We start from the raw sequence: 20,465 nt of genomic DNA, 5'->3' as shown, positions 1-20,465 counted from the left end.
CTCAAACTTAGTTTATTCAGCTAGATAACTTGGTACAGTATTCTTCCAGCTTCTTCCAGTGCACCGTATCCTATGACGCTGTAGCTAACTAGCATGCTAGCATCCAATAACACACGGTTAGCACCAATACTTGTTTACAACAAACTACCAATGGATCATTCGTGTCCTTGTCTAGTACCTTTCATAACGCAGAAGTGATTAAACGTTGGCTAGCTAACACAAAGTCAGTCCTGCTAGGTACACAAGTGGACTACACATCTCGAATGTTCAGAAAGTTAAGCTTACGTTGCAAAAATCTTGTTGACTAAAATGATACAGTACTGCTCGCTGGTAGAGTTGGCTAGCTAGCAGTGGCTGTGTTGTTGACTTTGTTTGAAAATGTAGCTGGCTAGCTAACCTAGATAGCTACTCTGTACAACACCTTTATCTATGATACAAAGACAACTATGTAGCTAGCTAACATTACACTAATCAAATCGTTCCGTTGTAATGTATTTAGTTTCTACTCTACTGCTAGTTGGTAAAGCTGGCTAGCTAGCAGTGGCTGTGGTGTTGGCTTTGTTTGTAAAACGGCGTCGAAGCGAATGAGTACAGCTGGCTAGCTAACCTTGTTAGTTTCTCAAAGCTACACCTCTGTCTTTGATGCAAAGACAGCAAAGACAACTATGTAGCTAGCTAACATTACCAGCTAACATTACACTAATCAAATCGTTCCGTTGTAATGTAATGAAATGTAATAAATGTAATATTACCCGCAGAGCGAAGTACAGCACGACTCCTCACTAATGACACGATCTAAATTCTCACATGTGCTATCTATTAAACTTGTTTGCAAATTACATGCTCTAACCCAAATTGAGACGCGACATTCCTGCATGCCTCTCTTTCTGCTCGATTATACAAAGGTGAAGAAAATGAACGGGACTCCCAAAAAGACAAAAGTGCCCAGTCAGTTCGTGTGACCTTTTACACCAAACTGCAATAGTTATGAACTATAAAAACCTGACTCAGTCTGTGTACATGTAACACATTTGAAGTGTTTCTAATGTTTTAGCTATTTGATGAAATTTCATTAAAATGTCCTGTTTTGTACTAGAATGGTATTTTATTTCAACTGAATTAGAATGGGATGACATACTACAGTATCAACAAAGAAACAGCTTAACCTATTTTTCTCATTTTGAAATTAAACAATTTTTGATAATTTGTGTTTTTGGCTCAGACTTAGAAACTGATCAAAGAAGTAGCCTAAAACCAACAACATAATCTTAATTTACAACAACAAGGAGCATGTCTCATGTTTCTGTTAGAAAAACCCTATTAACACCAGTGGGCAACAGAGCATACAATTCTATAAAATAATTCTCAATTCTAACCCGTTGACTTTGAATTGTCTGTTATTCTGAACATTGTATTTCAACATTTTTAGAGCATGTCATGGAAATATTGAATCAAATATTTCTCAGATACTGTAACTTGTAAATTCAGAAAGACTTTGAATTTGAAAAGACAACTGAATTTTCTTGTTACAGACCTCAGGCTTTATAGGCTTCCACTTTCAAATAACACTCATGGTCACTGCCCTCTATGTAGATGATTAACACCCCTTGGCCTCTCGCCAGAACTATCATTCTGTCTCAATTCTTGCTTGTTAAAGCCCACATCTGCTCAGTTTAGATTATATTGGTGGCAGCGCCATAGTATTAATACAAAAATAATACATTTATTGCATGTATACTTTCCTGATAAGTGCTTTTCTAATAATATTTGATTAGTACAAACATATGTTCTTATTAAAGATACATGGCTTTTGGTGCCTATATCAATTAACTAAGGTACACATTTTCTGCTTACGTTCTGTTTTTACGTGTCTAGTGATTAACAACAAAGTGATGTCCTTTTTTGTGTGCCTGACATTTTATTATCGCTAGCTTCCTAGGATACATCAATGTTGTCATTAATGTAACTATTTGTGCGTGATGTTGAATGGGGGTACCATCACTTTTCTTATATCCTCTCTGTTTCCAAACTGCACCAAAAACATGACACACCATGTGGGTAAGCTGAATCAGTATAGATATTAACTGTGTTTCCTTTCCCTAGCACACATGCTGCTGTCAATGCCTTAAGTTCTGCCAATTGGGCTGAACATGGTTGAGGACAATACTCACATTTTTCCCTTTTTAAAATATTTATCCTGTTTTCTTACCACTGCATACCCTGCATGATTACCTGTATAGTCTATAACAGGAACCGTCTACAAAGTCATTCTCCAAATCACTTCCCTCTCTGTCTAGCAATGGTATAGATTCAAGATCTGGATGAAATTTGGTAAACGTTTGAGATTCTGCTACACAATCATGTGCTTTCCCTTCAAATTCTAATTGAACTCTTTCAGCTGGATTAACATTCGTACATCTTTTAATGGAGACATCTGGATAAATTAGTAGGGTCATGTAATCCAAAGTTCTTGCATTAGTTAATACAAATTTTCCCTGTTCTATCAGCTCCACTATCTTATGATGTGTGTTTATTGTCACAGGATATCCCATAGTTATGGTTGACGCTTTATCATAAGCATAATGCAATACTGCCAACCCTTGGTAACACGGTGGATAACCTTGAGCTACTGGATCTAATTTAGTACTGTAGTACGGAATTGTCTGTTTCCTTCTAGCACTACATGTTTCCTGCATAAGTACTGCTGCTGCATATGTATCTATCACACCTATTTGCTACATATAGCAAAAATAGTTTTGTGTAATCTGGGGCTGCTAGGGCTGGTGCTGTTTGCATTTCCTTTTTTAGGGTCTCAAATGCAATCAGAGCATCAGTGTTCAAGTCTAGTTTTGCTCTAAGATTAAGTTGTCCTGTTTCTTTCATTATCTCTCGCAAAGGAGCTGTTTTAACTACATATTCCTCTATCCAATCTAAGCTAAATCCAGTCATTCCTAAAAAGGTCATTATTTGAGCTACTGTTTGTGGCAATGGTGCTTTGCTGATTCCTTCCAGCTGTCCTGGTGCTATTGCCTTGGTTCCATGAGCTATGGTTCTTCCTAGGTACTCAACCTGGGGTTGGCAGTACTGAAGCTTTGTTTTCTGCCAATCACTGTAGTACTTTCATGGAGTCAGCATGGCTGTCACGGTTGTTGTATGAACGAGACCAAGGCACGGCGTGTGTATCGTTCCACATATTTATTTATCTGTGAAACTATGCAAGACATACAATAAACTATAAACAAAAAAATAACAAACCGTGACGAAGAGGTGCAACATACACTAACTCAAAATAATCTCCCACAAAACCAAGTGGGAAAAACAACTACTTAAATATGATCCCCAATTAGAGACAACGATGACCAGCTGCCTCTAATTGGGAATCCTACCAAAAACCCAACATAGAAAAAAGGAACTAGAACATAACATAGAAAAATAAACTAGATAAACCCCCTAGTCACGTCCTGACCATCTCTACCATAGAAAATAAGACCACTCTATGGTCAGGACGTGACAGTACCCCACCCCCAAAGGTGCGGACTCCGGCCGCAAAACCTGAAACCAAAAGGGAGGGTTAGGGGGGGGTGTGTAGTGTTGGTGGCAGCTCTGGTGCAGGACGAAGAACCTTCTCATCCTGCGGATCCGCCAGCATAGGAGGCGGCTCTGGTGCAGGACGAAGAACCCTCTCATCCTGCGAACCCGCCAGCATCGGTGGAGGCTCTGGGCTGCCGATCGTCGCTGGAGGCTCTGGGCTGCCGACCGTCGCTGGAGGCTCTGGGCTGCAGACCGTCGCTGGAGGCTCTGGGCTGCAGACCGTCGCTGGAGGCTCTGGGCTGCAGACCGTCGCTGGAGGCTCTGGACCGCAGACCGTCGCTGGAGACTCTGGACCGCAGACCGTCGCTGGAGACTCTGGACCGCAGACCGTCGCTGGAGACTTTGGACCGCAGACCGTCGCTGGAGACTCCGGATTATGGGTTGTCACAGGAGGCTCCGGGCTGTGGATCGTCTCAGGAGACTCCGGACTGGGAACTGTCACCGGAAGCTCCGGACTGGGAACTGTCGCCGGAAGCTCCGGACTGGGAACTGTCGCCGGAAGCTCCGGACTGGGAACTGTCGCCGGAAGCTCCGGACTGGGAACTGTCGCCGGAAGCTCCGGACTGGGAACTGTCGCCGGAAGCTCTGGACTGGGAACTGTCGCCAGAAGCTCTGGACTGGGAACTTCAGGGAGAGCGCGGGGAGCAGGCACAGGACGTACCTGACTGAGGACACACTTCAGGGAGAGTGCGAGGAGGAGGCACAGGATATACTGGACCGTGGAAGCCCACTGGAGGTCTGGAGTGTAGAGCTGGCACAACCCGTCCTGGCTGAATGCATGTAATTGGTACCATTGGGTAGAAAAGACTTTGAAGTTTGTAGAAATGTGAACATAATGTATGACACTATAACACAATAGATATGGTAGGAGAAAATCCAATGAAAAATCAACCGGAATTTGTTTTTTGAGAGAGTCCATGCTCTTCCATTAGAACATATTGGGAAAAATGAAATCTAGCTCCCAGTATGCAATTCCTATGGCTTCCACTGGATGTCAGTAGTCTTTGTTCAAGGTTTCAGGCTTGTTTCTTCCCAAACAAGGAAGAATTATGAGTTTTAGTACTGGGATACAGACTTGGAAATCAGTCTGTGCGCGCTTGATGATATTGTTTTCCGATTGCACATACTTCTTTCCGTTTGAAATATTATAGTTTAATTACATTTTAGGGTACCTGAGGATTAAATAGAAACGTATTTTGACTTGTTTTAACAGAGTTTAGCGGTAGCTTTTTGGATTCCTTTCTCTGCATGTTGAACGAGTGGATTACTCAAATAGATGGCGCCAACTAAACTGACTTTTTGGGATATAAAGAAGGATTTTATCTAACAAAACGACACTACATGTTGTAGCTGGGACCCTTTGCCTGACAAATCAGAGGAAGCTTTTCAAAAAGTAAGTTAATATTTAATCGCTATTTGTGTATTTATCCTCTATGGGCTAGGTGGGACGCTTGCGTCCCACCTACTCAACAGCCAGTGTAATCCCGTGGCGCGATATTCAAATACCTCAAAAATGCAAAAACTTCAATTTTTCAAACATTGACTATTTTACACAAATTCAAATCAAATCAAATCAAATTTATTTTTATATAGCCCTTCGTACATCAGCTGATATTCTCAAAGTGCTGTACAGAAACCCAGCCTAAAACCCCAAACAGCAAGCAAAGCATGTGAAAGAAGCACGGTGGCTAGGAAAAACTCCCTAGGAAAAACTCCCTAGAAAGGCCAAAAACCTAGGAAGAAACCTAGAGAGGAACCAGGCTATGAGGGGTGGCCAGTCCTCTTCTGGCTGTGCAGGGTGGATATTAAAACAGAACATGGTCAAAATGTTAAAATGTTAAAATGTTCATAAATGACCAGCATGGTCAAATAATAATAATCATAGTAGTTGTCGAGGGTGCAACAAGCACGTCCGGTGAACAGGTCAGGGTTCCATAGCCGCAGGCAGAACAGTTGAAACTGGAGCAGCAGCACGGCCAGGTGGACTGGGGACAGCAAGGAGTCATCATACCAGGTAGTCCTGAGGCATGGTCCTAGGGCTCAGGTCCTCCGAGAGAAAGACAGAAAGAGAGAAAGAGAGAATTAGAGAGAGCATATTTAAATACACACAGGACACCGGATAAGACAAGAGAAATACTCCAGATGTAACAGACTGACCCTAGCCCCCCGACACATAAACTACTGCAGCATAAATACTGGAGGCTGAGACAGGAGGGATCAGAAGACACTGTGGCCCCATCCGATGATACCCCCGGACAGGGCCAAACAGGCAGGATATAACCCCACCCACTTTGCCAAAGCACAGCCCCCACACCACTAGAGGGATGTCTCCAACCACCAACTTACCGTCCTAAGACAAGGCCGAGTATAGCCCACAACGATCTCCGCCATGGCACAACCCAAGGGGGGGGGGGGGGGGCGCCAACCCAGACAGGAAGACCACGTCAGTGACTCAACCCACTCAAGTGACGCACCCCTCCCATGGACGGCATGGAAGAACACCAGTAGGCCAGTGACTCAGCCTCTGTAAAAGGGTTAGAGGCAGAGAATCCCAGTGGAAAGAGGGGAACCGGCAAGGCAGAGACAGCAAGGGCGGTTCGTTGCTCCAGCCTTTCCGTTCACCTTCACACTCCTGGGCCAGACTATACTTAATCATAGGACCTACTGAAGAGATAAGTCTTCAGTAAAGACTTAAAGGTTGAGACTGAGTCTGCGTCTCTCACATTGGTAGGCAGACCATTCCATAAAAATGGAGCTCTATAGGAGAAAGCCCTACCTCCAGCCGTTTGCTTAGAAATTCTAGGGACAATTAGGAGGCCTGCGTCTTGTGACCGTAGCGTACGTGTAGGTATGTACGGCAGGACCAAATCGGAAAGATAGGTAGGAGCAAGCCCATGTAATGCTTTGTAGGTTAGCATTGATTGGACATGATTTGGAAAAGCCCACACCTGTCTATATAAGGTCCCACAGTTGACAGTGCATGTCAGAGCACAAAACCAAGCCATGAGGTTGAAGGAATTGTCTGTAGAGCTCCAAGACAGGATTGTGTCGAGGCACAGATCTGGGGAAGGGTACCAAAAAATGGCCCCAAGAACACAGTGGCTGCCATCATTCTTCAATGAAAGAAGTTTGGAACCACAAAAACTCTTCCTAGAGTTGGCTACCCTGCCAAACTGAGCAATCGGTGGAGAAGGGCCTTGGTCAGGGAGGTGACCAAGAACCCGATGGTCACTCTGACAGAGCTCCAGAGTTCCTCTGTGGAGATGGGAGAACCTTCCAGAAGGACAATGATCTCTGCAGTGCTCCACCAATCAGGCGTTTAAGTGGACAGACGGAAGCCACTCCTCAGAAAAGGCAAATGACAGCGCACTTGAAGTTTGCAAATAGGCACCTAAAGGACTCTCAGACCATGAGAAACAAGACTATCTGGTCTGATGAAAACAAGATTGAACTCTTTAGCCTGAATGCCAAGCGTCACATCTGTAGGAAACTTGGCACCCTCCCTGCGATGAAGCATGATGGCAGCATGGTGGAAGCATCATGATGTGGGGATGTTATTCAGCGGCAGGGACTGGGAGACTAGTCAGGATCGAGGGAAAGATGAATGGAGCCAAGTACAGAGAGATCCTTGATGAAAACCTGCTCCAGAGCACTCAGGACCTCAGACTGGGGTGAAGGTTAACCTTCCAACAGGACAACAACCCTAAGCACACAGCCAAGACAAGGCAGGAGTGGCTTTGGGACAAGTCTGTAAATGTCCTTGAATGGTCCAGCCAGAGCCTGGACTTGAACCCGATCTAACATCTCTGGAGAGACCTGAAAGTCGCTGTGCAACAACGCTCCCTATCTAACCTGACAGAGCTTGAGTGGATCTGTAGAGATGAATGGGGCAAACTCCCCAAATACAGGTGTGCCAAGCTTGTAGCGTCAAACCCAAGAAGACCCGAGACTGTAATCACTGCCAAAGGTGCTTTAATAAAGTACTGAGTAAAGAGTCTGAATACTTATGTAAATGTGATATTTAAGTTTTTTATTTTTAATACATTTGCAAAAAAATTAAAACCTGTCATTATGGTGTATTGTGTGTAGATTGATGAGGGGAAAAAAACAATTAAATCCATTTTAGAATAGGCTGTAACATAACAAAATGTGGTAAAAGTCAAGGGGTCTGAATACTTTCCGAATGCTCTGTACATGCTAAAATCTCCACTGTAGTCTATATACTGCAGAAATAATGAAGCTCAAGTTGAAAATAATTAAACAAAATAATGAAGATGTCTATCAGCCTAATCAAGCGTAGATTACATCTCACATTCCAGTGTTTGAACTTGTAAGGAATGCATGGGATTTATCTTAATGTGACTCTGTGCAGCAAATGGCAATGTCTGCTTTAGCTATATAATGCCAAGAGCCGCTTGTGCAGTTGTCGGGAGCCGTTCTAATAGAGTTCCACCTCTGACACCGCTAGAAGGGTATCTGATTAAATGGACCCCTTAGGCAATTCAAAGTGTATTCTTTAGCTGTAGGTACAGTTAGTTAAAACATTATCACATAAAAAGCAACAATATGCTACATAACAGACAGCAACACAGGCAAGCATTACATAGGCTATCAAGGCAAAAAAAAGTTCCATACTCTACACAACAAACTTAACTAGGTGGAATTTTCAGAATGTGTAGGGTACCCCGATATCCCTTGGAATAATTACATTATTCAGGTAAAAACATGGATAAAAAGGTATTTATTCAAGAAGTATTTTGTTCAGATACGCCTCCTTCGCATTTAGGCCATACTATTGGTTTATCTTCGGTACAAAGATCACGTGGTACCCAAAAGAGGTATAAATATGGAAGCAGGCCTGATTCTATCCTTTCGCAAAAAACTAACACAGAGTTTATGTTCCTGACTCACCGCTGTTCTGTTCGCTTGGAATTTACGAATAAGTCGGTCGGGAATATATATATATAAGAAATGGTAAGAGAACATTTTCATTCCTTAAACTATACGGTAGCTACAGTCATTACATATAGCTAACTAGCTACGTGCAACATGGAACAGTTGGGTTTTTCTTTTGAATCCGAGAAATTGCGCACATATGTAGTAGGTAACTAGTTAAGACGGCTGACGTTAGCTAGCTATTTTGGCCCTTAACTTTAGCTTGCTGTAGATTCCTCAATTAATGGGCGGAGATCTGATGTCGTATAAATAGTTTTGCAACGGTTTTGATGTGACGTTTATAGTTTTAAATGAGACCAAATAAATAAGTATTTGCCGATGCCTGATTTGCTTGTTAGCCAACGGAACATGTCCCTTTTTATTATAGTAACCCCCCCCCCCCATCTGCCAAACTAACTTGACATTACGTCTTGGTTAGTTAACATACTTCGAAGCCGTACAAATGTAGTTGGGTTTATAAACCTCCACCTCAATTGAATTTTCGTTGATGGACCGATGGAGTGAAACATGGCTATTAACGTTAACGTTACTAGGTACGCCTGAAGCCATTTACTTTTGTTTAGGTCAATAAAACAACGCGTGTGTAGGCTAGCAATTACCTAAGTAACTTAAATTTAAGTGACCATTGGACTAACAAGGTGTACCCCCAGATGCTGAAATCCTCTAATTCACTTTATTTCTGGAGCTTGCTTGTAGAACATTCAGTCCTGGCTACTCTGCATGCATTCATTGCTTCTGCACCGTTGGCAAGGAGTGTAAGAGGGGGGTTATGACAAATTCTCACTCATGTTATTCTGAGCACATTTTCTTGCACCTGTAGGCATTCAAGGACACTGGTAAAGCCCCTGTTGAGGCTGAGGTTGCCATCCATCGCATCCGTATCACCCTCACTAGCCGCAATGTCAAGTCTCTGGAAAAGGGTAAGCTCACTTTGCTATGGCATTCAGTCATAAGTGAAATTGTTATATACTGCCATAACTTTGAGTCAACACCTTTGGCTATGAGGATAACTTGAGATGACATAGAAAAGCTGACAAATTCTGGTTTATCATATGCAATTCTGAGCCTTGTGTGCACATTGGCACACACATGCTACTTTCTTTTGACATGCAGCTGTTTTCCTTTGTATCCTCAGTGTGTGCAGACCTCATCCGTGGCGCTAAGGAGAAGAACCTCAAGGTGAAGGGACCAGTCCGTATGCCCACCAAGGTATGTATCAGATATAGATGGTGGACTTCGCTGCATCCTTGACAGCCTGAGACTCACATCTGTGGTCTACCCCAGGTCTCTATAGAGGTGATGCCAAATCAATGTCCTTGCTCTTTCTGCCCGCTCTGGCGGCTCGGATTGAATTGTGGAAGACATGACTAACTTCGTTCTGACAACTGTCACTAGGACTAAAGCTGCAGAAGATGGGATGAGTTTATTTATTTATTTTTTTTACCAGATCCATGGCCAAAATGTGCTTTTTGGCCCACCAGCCACACTGGCTGTTAGATTTTTCCATCTACCTGACAAGATTTTCTGCCAAAATATTTAAATCATTGCATCAAAAACAAACTGACCATGCTCTAATGTTTTTAAAACAGAAATGTATTTACAATGTTATATTGTTTCATTTTGTCTGAATCTTTTACCCAAAATATCAAATAAGACAGCTGCCCCTTTAACTTCTATGGGCTATGTGGGACACCCACCTGCTGGACACAGCCAGTGAAATATCAGGGCGGCATATTCAAAACAACAAAAAGTCATAATTCAACTTCCTCAAACATACAACTATTTTACACCATTTTAAAGATGCACTTCTCCTTGATGTAACCACATTGTCCGATTTCAAAAAGGCTTTACAGCGAAAGCAAAACATTAGATTATGTTAGGAGAGTACATAGACACAAATAATCACACAGCCATTTTCCAAGCAAGGACATGTCAATAAAACCCAAAACACAGCTAAATGAAGCACTAACCTTTGATCTTCATCAGATGACACTTCTAGGACATCATGTTACACAATACATGTATGTTTTGTTCGATAGAGTTCATATTTGTATCCAAAAACAGCATTTTACATTGGCGCATGATGTTCAGAAAATGTATTCCCACCAAAACTCCTGGTGAATGTGCGCATCAATTTACAAAAATACTCATCATAAACGTTGACAAAATATATAACAATTATTTAAGAATTATAGATGGACTACTCCTGGATGCAACCACTGTCCGATTTTAAAATAGCTTTTCGGCGAAAGCACATTTTGCAATATTCTGAGTAGATAGCTCGGCCATCACGGCTAGCTAATTTGACACCCACCAAGTTTGGCCCTCACCAAACTCAGACTTATTATAAGAAATATTGGCTTACCTTTGCTGTTATTCGTCAGAATGCACTCCCAGGACTTCTACTTCAACAACAAATGTTTTGGTTCCAAATAATCCATAGTTATATTCAAATACCGTTTTGTTTGTGTTTTCAGGACACTATCCGAAGGGTGACCAAAAATGTCAAAATATTCCATTACCGTACTTCGAAGCATGTCAAACGCTGTTTAACCTGTTAGGGCTAGGGGGCAGTATTGACACGGCTGGATAAAAAACATACCCGATTTAATCTGGTTACCACTCCTACCCAGTAACTAGAATATGCATATACTTATTACATATGGATAGAAAACACCCTACATTTTCTAAAACTGTTTGAATGGTGTCTGTGTATAACAGAACTCAAATGGCAGGTCAAAACCTGAGAGATTCCTTTACAGGAAGTGACCTGTCTGACCATTTCTTGAACTTCTTTTCCATCTCTATCATTTACTAAGGATCTCTGCTCTAACGTGACACTTCCCACGTCGTCCATAGGCGCTCAGAGCCCGGGAAAAAACAATGTCGTCATTCCAGCCCCAGGCTGAAACACATTATCGCCTTTCTCAAGTGGCCGATCAAGGGACACTGGGCTTATGCGCATGACCCGACCACCCCCGCCTTTGGGATTTTTTCCTCTGTTTGCCGAAAAGGAGATTCCCTGTCGGAATATTATCGCTTTTCTACGAGAAAAATGGCGTAAAAATTGATTTTAAACAGCGGTTGACATGCTTCGAAGTACGGTAATGGAATATTTAGAATTTTATTGTCACGAATTGCGCCATGCGCGCGACACTTCTTTACTATTTCGGATAGTGTCTGGAACGCACGAACAAAACGCCGCTATTCGGATATAACGATGGATTATTTTGGACCAAACCATATTTACAGTAATATACATACAATATTCAATTAGGATTAAAGAAAGCAATTTAGACATATTGACATTCTAAAAACGGTTTCATGTCAAACTCCTCGTTAACCTCTCTGGGCTAGGTGGAACCAAATCGTCCCACCTACGTAACAGCCAGTTGAATCCTGTGGCGCGATTTTCAAATGCCTTAGAAATGCTATTACTTCAATTTCTCAAACATATGACTATTTTACAGCTATTTAAAGACAATACTCTCGTTAATCTAACCACACTGTCCGATTTCAAAAAGGCTTTACCACGAAAGCAAAACATTATTTCTGGCTGGGTACTCTGCTGACAAAATCTAATCAGACACCCATTTTTCAAGCTAGCATATAATGTCACATAAACCCAAACCACAGCTAAATGTAGCACTAACCTTTGATCTTCATCAGATGACAACCCTAGGACATTGTTATACAATACATGCATGTTTTGTTCAATCAAGTTCATATTTATATCAAAAACCAGCTTTTTACATTAGCATGTGACATTCAGAACTAGCAAACTTCCGGGGAATTTACTAACAATTTACTAAATTACTCACGATAAACGTTCACAAAAAGCATAACAATTATTTTAAGAATTATAGATACAGAACTCCTCTATGCACTCGATATGTCCAATTTTAAAATAGCTTTTTGGTGAAAGCACATTTTGCAATATTCTAAGTACATAGCCCAGCCATCACGGGCTAGCTATTTAGACACCCAGCAAGTTTAGCCTTCACCAAAATCAGATTTACTATTACAAAAGTTTGATTACCTTTGATGTTCTTCATCAGAATGCACTCCCAGGACTTCTACTTCAATAACAAATGTTGGTTTGGTCCCAAATAATCCATCGTTATATCCAAATAGCGGCGTTTTGTTCGTGCGTTCCAGACACTATCCGAAATGGTAAATCAGGGTTACGAGCATGGTGCATTTCGTGACAAATGTCTAAATATTCCATTACCGTACTTCGAAGCATGTCAACCGCTGTTTAAAATCAATTTTTATGCAATTTCTCGTAAAAAAGCGATAATATTCCGACCGGGAATCTGCGTTTCGGTAAATAGAGGGAAAAAAAGAAAGACGGGGGCGACCAGTGCACGCGCCTAAGCCCACAGTCCCTTGATCGGCCACTTGAGAAAGGCGATAATGTGTTTCAGCCTGGGGCTGGAATGACGACATTCAGCTTTTTCCCGGGCTCTGAGAGCCTATGGGAGCCGTGGGAAGTGTCACATTACCGCAGAGATCCTTTGTTTTGGAAAGAGATGTCAAAGAAAGCCAATAAATGGTCATACAGGCCACTTCCTGTAAAGGAATCTCTCAGGTTTTTGCCTGCCATATGACTTCTGTTATACTCAGACACCATTCAAACAGTTTTAGAAACTTTAGGGTGTTTTCTATCCATATCTAATAAGTATATGCATATTCTAGTTACTGGGTAGGAGTAGTAACCAGATTAAATCGGGTACGTATTTTATCCGGCCGTGTAAATACTGCCCCCTAGCCCTAAGAGGTTAAGGTCAAGAGACTGAGCCTGTAGATCCAGAAAGATTCCCTTTTAAGAAGTTTCCTCTGTGTCCCCTCCCCTGCGGGACATCTTGACCATTTCTATTCCAATACAACTAAGAACTAATAGTATGCCTAGCTTGTGTAAAATGAGCAGCAACCAGATGTTTTGTCTCGCCTGTCTGTATATTGCTGCGGTGCTCACTGATCCGTGTCTTAAGGCTTTTCCCTACGTAAGACGGACCACAAGGACATTTCAACATGTAAATAACATTGGTGGACATGCAGGTAATCAGGCCCTTGATCTTAACCTCTCTAGGGTATGTGGGACACTATTCAACAGCCAGTGAAATAGCAGGGCGGCAAATTCAAAACAACAAAAATCTCAATTCTAATTTCTCAAACATGCAACTATTTTATCCCATTTTAAAGATGCACTTCTCGTTAATCCAACCACATTGTACGATTTCAAAAGGGCTTTACGGCGAAAGCATAACATTAGATTGTTAGGACTGCACCTAAACAAGAAAAACCACAGCCATTTTCCAAGCAAGGAGAGGTGTCACAAACAGAAATACAGCTAAAGTTAATCACTAACCTTTGATCTTCATCAGATGACACTCCCAGGACTCAATGTTACACAATACATGTATGTTTTGTTCGATAAAGTTCATATTAATATAAAAAAAAAAACATTTTACATTGTTCAGAAATGTTTTGCCTCCCAAAACTTCCGGTGAATGAGCACATCAATTTACAGAAATACTCATCATAAACGTTGCTAAAATATTCAACAGTTATTTAAAGAATTATAGATACACTTCTCCTTAATGCAACCGCTGAGTCAGATTTCAAAAAAGCTTTACAGCGAAAGCAAATTTTAAAATAATCTGAGTACAGCGCTAACAAGCCATACAGATACCCGCCATTTTGGAGTCAACAGAAATGACAAAAATTACATAAATATTCACTTACCTTTGATCTTCATCAGAATGCACTCCCAGGAATCCCAGTTCCAGAATAAATGTTTGTTTTGTTCAATAAAGTCCATAATTTATGTCCAAATACCTCCTTTTTGTTCCCGCGTTTAGTCTAGTACTCAATGCAGGAAGCGCGTGCAAAATGTCACGACGAAAAGTAAAAAAAGTTATATTTACGTTCGTAGAAACGTCAAATGATGTATAGCATCAATCTTTAGGATGTTTTTATCATACATCTTCAGTAATATTCCAACCGGACAATTCCAATGTCTTCAAAAAAGAAAAGGAACACAGCTAACTCTCGTGAGTGCGCGCCACTGAACTCATGTCATTTTCTGTCAGCTACTTCCAGGACCTCTTATTCTCTCCCCATTCACAGTGAAGCATGAAACAATGTTCTAAAGACTGTTGACATCTAGTGGAAGCCTTAGGAAGTGCAAAATGAACCCTAAGTCACTGTATACTGTATTGGCAATCACTTGAAAACCTCAGATTTCCACACTTCCTCGTTGGATTTTTCTCAGGTTTTTGCCTGCCATATGAGTTCTGTTATACTCACAGACATCATTCAGAGAGTTTTAGAAACTTCAGTGTTTTCTATCCAAATCTACTAATAATATGCATATCCTACCTTCTGAGCCTGAGTAGCAGGCAGTTTACTACGGGCATGCCTTTCATCCGGGCGTCAAAATACTGCCCCCTACCCTAGAGAAGTTCAATCTTTGGCCTTTGCGGGGGTGGGTAAATAAGTTGCATTTGTACATAAAGCTGCATTGAGGACATTTGCCACATTTGTAATTACCTTCTGGAACCTTGTCCCAAAGTTTCCCTTTTTTCTGGTGGGTAATCAGATTTAACCACTCCCTCATGTTTGGGTCTTTAAAAAAAACTTTACTGTAAATATTGATAACTCTCCCTGTGTATAATATATTTTTATACATTGAATGTTAATATTGTGAAACTTTTTTTTTTACCTCCTGTTTCAGGAAGTGATGTCACTGAGCACTATATATATATATATTCCACCCACACCTGAAATGGGTCTTCCATGAGGGTCAAAATGTTGTTTTAAATAAATATCACCTGGGAGCAGCAGTGTGCAGCTTTGTTTTGCATGAGTTTGCCTAAAACTCCAGCACCTGCGGAAGTACCTGGATGTCTGTTCAGCTATGGTATAATCTTATTTTATATTCTCATCTCCTTTCAGACTCTGCGTATCACAACCAGGAAGACCCCCTGTGGAGAGGGTTCCAAGACCTGGGATCGCTTCCAGATGCGGATCCACAAGCGTCTTATCGACCTGCACAGTCCCTCTGAGATTGTCAAGCAGATCACCTCCATCAGCATTGAGCCTGGTGTAGAGGTCGAGGTCACCATTGCTGACGCATAAGCTGTTTTGTACATGCAATAAAAAGATGGAAACTGAATTGCCACAGTCTTGGCTCATTATTCAATGCCACAGGATTTTCAGTGTTGGTAGTGGCACTAACGAGATGGGTGGTTTTTTGGAAAATTGTGGTATGCTATGAAATTGACCTATCAATATAGGAATATTTCATTAAAAAAAAATGGTTCTCAACTTGATTGGCGTTGGGTCCTCATCACAAGTGGGCTTGCACTACAGGATGTTTAAATTAATTGGTGAAAGGAGTCGCATAAGTGTAACCCACTAATGGTTACGGTGTGACACTCATGTAGAACTGCTGCCGATGAAAGGGCAAACATTGGGTTAGTTATATCTGCCACCCCCTTGTCATGCCTGTAATGAGGTAGACCTAGATTTGTTGCAAAACAGAACTACACTGAAAAGATCATTGCAACGATTTAGGAGTAAATAATGAAATATGAGTCCCTATCTATGGATTTCAAGATGGAATACAGATTGGATCTTTTCCGGGTGTAATGTCTGAGTTATTGAATTCTGACACTGTACTGATGTTTTGCCTGGTTATTGCCTTACAGCTGGCTAAACTTGACTGTATTCCCAGTCACCTTGCAGTGGTTTGCACTTTCAGTTTTGGTTTGGATAGGTTTTTAATCGTCAGTGTGAAAATCCTCAAAACACTGGTGAACTGTCTGTGTATACATCAGTGTTATTCTCGGTGTAAAGTATGTGAGAAATAGTGCAAGATTATGTTAAGTCTTTTATTGCATCAAATGGTTGTTTTATTTGACAGAGTATTATAGCTATTGTGTGTGGTCTACTGAGGATGGGCCTCTGTGAGAACACTGACAGAGGAGAATTAAGATGTCTTTGGGTGGTAAAACCTAAAGAGCATTCCAGAGCATGAGTTAATGTTTCTGTTCTATATGGTACCAGAGAGAGATGGTTCTAGTTTGGAGTTTGAGGGCCAGACACTGGTCAATAAACTTGACACAGCAGATGCATTATAGGTATCTTTCATACAAATCTTAACCTTGTGACCCATTCGATATATCTGTTCGGCATGTAGGTTGAAAGGGGTGTACCTTGGTTATAAAAGACCTTTGTACTTTTGTCTCGTGGCTTTTCAACGGATCATCAGAAATTGTGATTTGTCGACAAGCCATTGCTATTGCAAAGCTCTCACTTTAAAAGATTTAGTTTAAGTGTAACTGACTTGTGTGATAGCTTTCATTTGATAGTAAAGAAATGAACCACCACAAGTACAAGTGTTTTTTTTGGGGGGGTATCTGTACTTTACATTTTATATTTTACTATTTTTACTCCACTACATTCCTAAAGAAAGTAGTGCACTTTTAAAATTTTCCTGACACCCAAAAGTAAGTACTTATATTTTTAATGCTTAGGAGAGATGGTCCCATTCACGCACTAATCAAGAACATCCCTACAGACTCAAACAAATACTTTGTTTGTAAATTGTCTGTTTTGGAGTGTGCACCTGGCTTTCCATAAATTAAAAAGATTTGCATAATACAAAGAATTTGAAACGATTTATACGTTTGATACCTAAGTATATTTTAGCATTTACTTTTGATACTTAAAACCTGTTAGGGCTAGGGGGCAGTATTGACACGGCTGGATTAAAAAAACATACCCGATTTAATCTGGTTACCACTCCTACCCAGTAACTAGAATATGCATATACTTATTACATATGGATAGAAAACACCCTACATTTTCTAAAACTGTTTGAATGGTGTCTGTGAGTATAACAGAACTCATTTGGCAGGCAAAACCCTGAGACATTTTCTGACAGGAAGTGGATACCTGATGTGTTGTATTACCTTTAAACCTATGCCATTGAAAAACACAGGGGCTGAGGAATATTTTGGCACTTCCTATTGCTTCCACTAGATGTCACCAGCCTTTACAAAGTGTTTTGAGTCTTCTGGAGGGAGATCTGACCGAACAAGAGCCATGGAACGATGATGGCCCATTAGACACCTGGCGCGCGAGTTCATGTTGGGTACCCTCGTTCCAATACGTTATAAAAGAGTATGCATTCGTCCACCTTGAATATTATTCATGTTCTGGTTAAAAAAGGCCCTAATGATTTATGCTATACAACGTTTGACATGTTTGAACGAACGTAAATATATTTTTTCCCCTCGTTCATGACGAGAAGTCCGGCTGGCTTAGATCATGTGCTAACAAGACGGAGATTTTTGGACATAAATGATGAGCTTTTTTGAACAAAACTACATTCGTTATGGACCTGTGATACCTGGAAGTGACATCTGATGAAGAGAATCAAAGGTAATGGATTATTTACATAGTATTTTCGATTTTAGATCTCCCCAACATGACGTCTAGTCTGTATCGCAACGCGTATTTTTCTGGGCGCAGTGCTCAGATTATTGCAAAGTGTGATTTCCCAGTAAGGTTATTTTTAAATCTGGCAAGTTGATTGCGTTCAAGAGATGTAAATCTATAATTCTTTAAATGACAATATAATATTTTACCAATGTTTTCTAATTTTAATTATTTAATTTGTGACGCTGACTTGACTGCCGGTTATTGGAGGGAAACGATTTCCTCAACATCAATGCCATAGTAAAACGCTGTTTTTGGATATAAATATGAACTTGATAGAACTAAAAATGCATGCATTGTCTAACATAATGTCCTAGGAGTGTCATCTGATGGAGATTGTAAAAGGTTAGTGCATCATTTTAGCTGGTTTTATGGTTTTGGTGACCCTGTCTTTGAATTGACAAAACATTACACACAACTCTTGTAAATGTACTGTCCTAACATACTCTAAATGTATGCTTTCGCCGTAAAACCTTTTTGAAATCGTAAAACGTGGTTAGATTAAGGAGATGTTTATCTTTCAAAGGGTGTAAAATAGTTGTATGTTTGAAAAATTTGAATTTTGACATTTATTTGGATTCAAATTTGCCGCTCTTGAAATGCACCTGCTGTTGATGGAGTGCACCACGGGTGGGACGCTTGCGTCCCACCTAGCCCATAGAGGTTAAGAAAATTTAAAACCAAAACTTTGACTTTATCAAGTATTTTACTGGGTGATTAACTTTTACTTGAGTCATTTTCTATTAAGGTATTCAAGTTTTATTCAAGTATGACAATTTGGGTACTTTTTCCATCACTGTTCTCAGAGGCAACCTGGAACATATCCCAGTCCATGTGTTCAAAACGATCTTGATGCATTGATTCCAGTTGGTCAGACTAGAGTTGAATAGACCTTTGCACGGGTACTTCTTGTTTGAGTTTCTGCCTATAGGAAGGGACTTTGGGAAGGTTGTGGGAGGGCCTTGTAGCCGTCCCAGAACGTGGGGTTATGGTATGGGCAGGTATAAGCTACGGACAATGAACACGATTGCATTTTATCGATGGCAATTTGGATGCACAGAGGTACCGTGACGAGATCCTGAGGCCCATTGTCGTGCCATTCATCCGCCGCCATCAGCACATGATAATGCAAGGCCCCATGTCGCAAGGATCTGTACACAGTTCCTGGAATCTGTAAATGTTAGTTCTTTCACGACCTGCATACTCACCAGACATGTCAACCATTGAGCATGGTTGGGATGCTCTGGATCGATGTGTGCGACAGTGTGTTCTAGTTTCCGCTAATATCCAGCATCTTCGCACAGCCATTGAAGAGGAGAGGGACAAGATTCCACAATCCACAATTACAGGGGCTTCCAAGTGGCACAGCGGTCTGAGGCACTGCATCTCAGTGCTAGAGGCGTCACTACAGACACTGGTTCGATTCCAGGCTGTATCACAACCGGCCGTGATTGGGAGTCCCATAGGGCGGTGCACAATTGGCTTAGTGTCATCCGGGTTAGGGTTTGGCCAGGGTAGGCCGACATTGTAAAATAAGAATTTGTTCTTAACTGACTTCCCGAGTTAAATAAAAATCAAATAAATCAACTGCCTGATAAATTCTATCGAAGCCTCTCCGTATCTTATAACACAGGTACATCACATCTGTAAGCCCATCTTGTTGAAGTTGGACAACATTTGTATTTTGAAACATTGGCTAATAGAGTGGATCCTATATGCAGTTCTCTGCCTCTCTTTTAGTTGAGTTTGTGGATGTGTCGTTTGGAGAGCGGGACCGGTGCTAGTTCGCCATGTTGGTGTCTTTGAGATCTACAACGAGAGCGTCTATGACCTGCTGCAGGCAACCATGGGACGCACCGCCTCCGTGTGTGAGGACAGTGGAGGCAGCTCATACAACGGATGTGTGTGTAGTCCTGTGTAGCTCATATGAAAAAAGTATGAAAATGCATGCACTCATGTAAGTTGCTCAGGATAAGAGCGTCTGCTAAAATGTAGGTAGTGGGATGTCATGTCCTTTGAAATAAAGTGCCCAAAAGTTTAATTAGTCACTTTGATGCAAACCAACTTTTGCAAGCAGTGCCCCCATAGTCCTGAAAGAGATGAAGTCATATTTTTCTCCTTTCAGTTCTAAGGTGGGTCAATGTCCACAACTTGTGTCGTGATTGCAACGTGGCAAACTCATTTCACGGAGGGCCGAGTGTCTGTGGATTTTCGCTCCTCCCTTGTACTTGATTGTATCTGGGTGTCTACTACTTAATTGAATGGAAAAACCAAAAACCCGCAGACACTAGGCCAGGGCTTTGTCCGAAAACACGCAATCAGCCCTCTGAGTTTGATACATGTGCATTAAATGATTACAGTATACAGTGCATGTCTGACATTATTATTATTTTTTTTTATTTCACCTT

General features: G+C 41.2%; 1 protein-coding gene across 1 annotated transcript; it reads left to right on the top strand.

The window, feature by feature from the left end:
• Positions 1-8,432: 8,432 nt before the first annotated feature.
• Positions 8,433-15,727, top strand: LOC106578732 (small ribosomal subunit protein uS10). Its single transcript, XM_014157862.3, has 4 exons — positions 8,433-8,565; positions 9,368-9,467; positions 9,683-9,756; positions 15,508-15,727. The coding sequence occupies exons 1-4, from the start codon at positions 8,563-8,565 to the stop codon at positions 15,688-15,690; spliced, it is 360 nt and encodes a 119-aa protein (XP_014013337.1). The 5' UTR covers positions 8,433-8,562; the 3' UTR covers positions 15,691-15,727.
• Positions 15,728-20,465: the final 4,738 nt, after the last annotated feature.

Source organism: Salmo salar, chromosome 19 (genome assembly GCF_965601325.2).
Source record: "Salmo salar chromosome 19, fSalSal1, whole genome shotgun sequence".
Taxonomy (NCBI): domain Eukaryota; kingdom Metazoa; phylum Chordata; class Actinopteri; order Salmoniformes; family Salmonidae; genus Salmo; species Salmo salar.
This window is presented reverse-complemented; position numbering and strand designations above follow the sequence as displayed.